Source organism: Nicotiana attenuata, unplaced genomic scaffold (assembly GCF_001879085.1).
Source record: "Nicotiana attenuata strain UT unplaced genomic scaffold, NIATTr2, whole genome shotgun sequence".
NCBI lineage: Eukaryota > Viridiplantae > Streptophyta > Magnoliopsida > Solanales > Solanaceae > Nicotiana > Nicotiana attenuata.
This window is the reverse complement of record NW_017672601.1, coordinates 149,465-155,884: the sequence shown is the minus strand read 5'-3', so window position 1 is coordinate 155,884 and position 6,420 is coordinate 149,465. Positions and strand designations below refer to the sequence as shown.

The following is a 6,420-nucleotide window of genomic DNA, read 5'->3' as shown; positions in this document are numbered from 1 at the left end:
CGCGAATGCGATGCCCTTCACGCGTTCGCGATGCACTGCTGAACATACCTTCACGAACATGGCCCCCACTTCACGAACGAGAAGAACAATTTTCCTCCTGCCTCCAGATCTTCTTCGCAACTGCGGGACTCCCCTCGCGAACGCGATGAAGGAAACCAGTAACTGGAAACACCAGAAAATCTGCAACTTTCACAAGTCTAATATTTGTCCGTTAACCACCCGGAATCCACCCGAGGGCCCTGGGACCTCAACCAAATATACCAACAAGTCCTAAAACATCATACAGACTTAGTCGAGCCCTCAAATCACGTCAAACAATGCTAATATCACGAATCACCCTCCAATTCAAACTTAATGAACTTTGAAATTTCAAACTTCTACAACCGATGCCGAAACCTATCAAATCACGTCCGATTGGCCTCAAATTTTGCACACAAGTCATATTCAACATTACAGACCTACTCCAACATCCAGAATCGGAATCCGACCCCGATATCAAAAATTCAACTTCTAGTCAAATTTCCTTAAAATTCAACTTTTGCTATTTCAAGCCTAATTCACCTACAGACCTCCAAAACACAATCCGGATGCGTCCATAAGTCCAAAATCACTCAACGGAGCAAACGGAACCGATGAAACCTCATTCCGGAGCCATCTTCACATAATTCTAACTACGGTCAAAATCCTAGAACTTAAGCTTTCGTTTTAGGGACTAAGTGTCCCGAAATACTCCGAACCAAAAACAGAACCTCCCGGCAAGTCACATAAGCAGAAAAAGATACGGGGGAAGCAGTAAATAGGGGATCGGGGCTATTACTCTCAAAACGACCGGCCGGGTCGTTATAACTTTTTACTTGTTTTAATCCCAATCCAAAATTAAGTCCAAATTCGAACCCAAATGGCCCAAACACCAGGCACAAGGATCCCAGATCCTTAGCCCAACGACCCCTGACCCAAACAAAGGTAGACAAGAAAGTATTTAGACATTGTAAGTTTAAACTTAAGGTTTTGGAAAAGGGATACAAGTCTCGATCTAGTTCAAGTTTCAATAACTAAGAAGTTTACTTTGAACATAAACATAAAAGAATTTAGGCATGGCGACTGCAAGAAAGCTCAAAACAAAGATCAATAATTATCATTCACCTACTCGATTATCACTTAAGGAATCATACAAGAACATACTAATCATAAAGGATTATTACACAAGAAAAACATAACTATAAAACATGTCAAACACATACAACATAATTGTAATCTAAAGAACTTAACATTGACATATCTAAATCATTTAGAGAGATGAACAAAAGAAAAGGAAGAGAAAGGTGCCGACCTTCTTAAGGGCAGCAAGCCAAACGAATTCCTTTGTTGCTCAAAGATCCCAGAACTTTCAAACTCGAACCAGCAAAAGAAACTCGAAAAAAGAGAGAAAAACAGTAAGAGACCTAATACCAGAAACCCTAATTTTCTTAGTGTTTGTGACTGTGTATTCAGTGTCAGGTTGTTCTGCTGTTGATGTTAGATTGTGTGTTGGTGAGAACATTAAAGACCTCCTTTTTATGGTGGCATTCAATGCTCAGGGCTTCATGAATTCAAAATAAGTAGTGGAGAGTGACGGATGGTAGATGGTGATAGCTAATCGAGTGAAAATCATAAGACAGAGGTAGGGGGATACATTAATGATTTTAACTAAGTACTGGAGTGGAGTGAGTCATTGAACGTTGAAGCACAAGAAACCATCCGTTAAGCATAAGACTAGAGTTCACTGCGTTTGATCTCTGGGTAAATAATCCTCACGATGAACCCTCTGAAAAATCACCATGCATGCTCCGACTTGATAGAGTGAGAGAGTGTTTTATCGATTTGAAGTTCCATTTTTATTCTAGGGTTTTTAGACTCGAAGGGTTTTGAATTCTATGATTGAAAAGGGAATTTCAGCAGGAATCGTGGTGTAGCAGGGATAGAGAGATAATTCCAGGCTTTGATTTGAAGTATTGTAATAGAGCTCAGGCGATTTAAGCTTTCACATTTGAGCTTAGGGTTTTAGAAATTTGGGTGGTTTGAATTTGTGATTGAAAAAGGGAATGTTAAATGAGAATCGCGGATAAGGAAGACAAGATGGATGACTTATTGATGGGTTCATGGCCTTGCACGAATTTGTGTAAGGCTCAGGTGATTGACGGGTCTGTATGCTCGAGTGAAAAGAGAGAAGACGAGGAAAGAGGGAGGTGAGGCGGCTGGGAGATCTGGGCCGTTGGATCTTTTGATCAACAGCGCTAATAAATCGAGGCATTAGATATTTAAGAAAAACAATTTTAGGAAAATATGGGGACCGTTGGATCTGTGTGATCCTACGGTTGAGATAATTTCTGATAGTGGGTCGAGATTAAACGAAAAATAGGGATAATTTGTGACCGTTGATTATTTGAATCAACGGTTCAGATTTCTTGTGTTTGTTTTGTGAGTGGGATTAGCGGGTGATTTGTTGTGTCTTGGTTGGTTCAATGAGGATGGCATGGATTTCCAAGTTGGAAGGGGATGGGTTGTTTAGACTGGGTTGTTTTCCGTTTGGGCTTGCACATTTGGGCCGAAAATGATTTAACTAATAACCAATTTGTATTTGGTTGAGAATTGCAATGGTAGCCTTTTTGTCTTTAATCCATTTTTGAAATTAATTGGAATAGACTTAGCAATTTCCAATAAATGTGGCAAAATTATAATTATTATATGTACTACTAATTATTAATCAATTATCTATAAATGACGCATATTTTGAATTATAGCACTAATTTCAAAAAATATTAATGTAGTAACCTAATTCATTGGAAATTAAGGAGTAATTTTGTCAAATTATAAAGCTTATGTAATGCATATACAAAAGTTATTTTTATAATGGTAAATACATTTGTAATTACACAATATTAGTACTATGTGATTGGTTTTGAAACTACTACTTAATTAATTTATAAAATATATATTCATAGAAAAAATACCTTCAAAGTATATATTGTGAGTTGTTAAGCGTGAAAAAATTAATTTTAAAAAGGGAGGATCAAAATTGGCCGTCAACACTTGTCATATTCCTCGTGGTTCATCAGCTAGCAATAGCTCATACAATGCTCGCCCAGTTCAGTCATTATTTAGTGAGATGCGGCACAGAGTTCTTACCGTGCTCCATCTGCTCAGGGTCCATAGGCATTTCTCCGGGTTATCAGGGTCACCAGCCTTATATGAGGGGTTTCTACGAGTGTGGAGACTTGAATCATCTCAAGAGGGATTGCCCCAGGCTTCTGAGTAGAGTTCCACGGTAGAAGATGCAACCTATGATATCAGCACCAGTAGCTACACCACTCGCATAGCCAGCTAGGGGTGGGGCATCGGTTTGAGGTCACCCTGGGGAGAGTTCAAGCCCGTCGCTATGCATTACTAGGCCAGAGGTAGTTTCTTCCGATGTCGTGATCACATGTATTGTTTCAATGTGCCACAGGGATGCTTCAATGTTATTTGACCCTGTTTTCACTTACTCTTATGTGTCATCCTATTTTTCTCATTATTTGGATATGCCTCTTGTTTCTTTAGATATGCTTGTTCATGTATCTACACTAGTGGGTAATTCTATTATGCTGGATCGTGTATAGCGGCCGTGTGTGGTTACCATTGAGGGTTATGAGACCAGAGTTGTTCTTTTACTACTTAACATGGTTGATTAAGAAGTGATTTTGGGTATGGATTGGCTATCTCCGTACCATGATATTCATGATTGTCACGCTAAGACTGTGACATGGATGCTGCTGGGTTTACCAAGTTTGGAGTGGAGAGGTTCTCTTAGTCACACTCCTAATAGAGTGATTTCATCTCTGAAGGCTCAACGGATGGTTGAGAATGGGTGTTTGGCATATTTGGTTTTTGTGAGGGATGTTAGTGCTGGCACTCCTACTGTTGAGTCAATTCCAGTAGTGGGAGTTCCTATATGTGTTTCCGATAGACTTGTCAAGCGTGCCACTCGACAAAGATATTGATATTGGTATTGATTTGGTGCCGGACACTCAGCCTATCTCTATTCCACTGTATCGCATGGCACTAGTAATGTTGAAGGAATTGAAGGAACAGTTACAAGAGTTGCTTGATAAGGGATTCATCAGACTTAGTCTGTCACATTAGGATACACTGGTAATATTTGTGAAGAAGAAAGATGTTTCTATGAGAATGTGCATTGACTACAGGCAGCTGAACAAAGTTACTGTCAAAAACAAGTACCCACTATCGTATATTGATGATTTATTTGATCAGCTTCGGGGTGCAAGAGTATTGTCGAAGATTGATTTAAGATCGGCGTACCATCAGTTGAAGATCCGAGCTTCAGATACTTCGAAGTCAATTTTCAGGACCCGTTACAGTCACTATGAATTTCTGGTGATGTCTTTTGGGCGGACCAATGCCCCAACAACTTTTATGCACTGGATGAACTGCGCATTTCAGCCTTATCTTGATTCTTTTCTCATAGTTTTTATTGATTATATATTGGTGTATTCTCGTAGCTGGGATGATCATGACCAGCATTTGAGGATTCTGCTCTAGACTTTGAGGGAGAATAAGCTATATGCTAAATTATCCAATGTGAGTTTTAGCTTGATTCGGTTGCATTCTTGGTTCATGTAATATCCATTGAGGGGACTAACATTTTGAAGAATATTGAGAGAGTTTAGAGTTGGCCCAGACCGCCTTCTGCTACTGAGATCTAGAGTTTCCTCGGGTTGGCCGGGTATTATCGCTATTTTGTGAAGGGGTTATCATCTATAACACTCCTATTGACTAGATTAACGCATAAGGGTTCCCCATTCAGGTGGTCTGATGAGTGTGAGGAGAGCTTTTAGAAACTCAAGACTGCCTTGACCACAACTCTAGTTCTGGTTTTGCACGAGTTCTTATACAGCCTATTGTGAGGCTTATCGAATTACCATTAGGTGCATGTTGATGTAGGAGGGTAGAGTTATTGCTTATGCTTCGCGTCAGTTAACACCACATAAGAAGAACTATTAAATAATGCAACAAATGCAACTGTTTGTAGAATATAGGCTATTATTGCAAATAATATTTTAATAGTGTAAAAGTGAAAATATAATTATATAAAAATTAGGTAAAATACTATAAAATATGCCTAAAATGTAGATGATTATTTGAAATAATTAATCGCTTAGAAATAATTTTAAAGGAGAAATTCATGAATATCCAAAAATTGATTTAGAAAGCTTATAAAATGGAATAATATCATTGTATGAAACTCTTGTAATAAAAATTTGACAAAAGTATGAAAAAAAAGATTTTAATAATATGTAGAAATACTTTATAAGCATGAGGGAAAAATTGAGTATCAACAGATTTTGATGAGGATTTCACTCGGATCTTGAGTATAAGTAATTCTTACTTGGATTTGATCATATTCTTGAATTTTTATGGATTTTTACACCCAAAATATGGAATCAAAGAGTAAAATTTGGGACTTTTATCTAAACCTTAAGAAAGTATATTTTGAGATTTTTAATACTGATTTGGACTCGGACTTCGAAACTAATTATATATTTAGACTCGTGGGGTTATGAGTTAACGCGATTTGACCTTAGACTGGGGTGTCGACCAAGTGTACATTGGTAGATGACTTTAATAATAAATCAATGGAAATAATCAACAGAAATATTAAAGCAAGTGATAACTCATATAAAACTCCCAAAATAGAGTCTCAACAACACTCTTCTCAAAACGGTATAACTGAGTCATAAGCTCTACAGAATAATCTAGAATGTCTACAACAACACTGTCTGAATAAGAAAAATAAAAAATAAAATGATATAGAAGGTGACTCCGAGGCCTGCAGAAGCGGAGAAGGTATGCCTTGAATTCTCCGAAAAACAGTTACAATCGAGCACTGACATCCAGTACGAGCATACATACCTTGATCTGCACAAAAAGATGTACAGAAGCATAGTATGAGTACACCACAACGATACCTATTAAGTATCAAGCCTAACCTCGGTAGAGTAGTGACGAGGCCAGGTCAACACACCTACTAGGACATAATAAAACTGAACAAAAATATAATAACAAGAAGTAATGGAAAGAGGAGAAATAAATGATAACAAACCAGGTTAATAACGTAGACTAATGATAGAGTTGTAAGCATAGAGATAACAAGAAGGGAGAAAATAAAGAGAACCACAATGGTCAAATACGGACAAAACTGATAAGACAAGGAAGAATAAAAGCAACAAGAACTGTTCCGCCAATAACTCTTTTCAACATGAAATACATAACAAGAATCACAGCCGAGGTACCGCCTCATGTACAACAAGAATCAACACTAAGGTACCGCCTCGTATTCACATTTCTCAATTTCAATCATAATCTTTCCTCATACCACGCATGAGC

General features: G+C 37.9%; 1 protein-coding gene across 1 annotated transcript; it reads left to right on the top strand.

Annotated features, from left to right (window-relative positions):
* The first annotated feature begins 4,203 nt into the window (after positions 1 to 4,203).
* Positions 4,204 to 4,575, top strand: LOC109213821 (RNA-directed DNA polymerase homolog). The gene has a single exon (XM_019377658.1). It carries the CDS (start codon positions 4,204 to 4,206, stop codon positions 4,573 to 4,575), a length of 372 nt encoding a protein of 123 aa, XP_019233203.1.
* The last annotated feature ends 1,845 nt before the right edge of the window (positions 4,576 to 6,420 follow it).

What these genes read in the sequence shown, in the direction of transcription:
- LOC109213821 (XM_019377658.1), top strand. Translation starts at nt 4,204, where the DNA reads ATGTGCATTGACTACAGGCAGCTGAACAAAGTTACTGTCAAAAACAAG.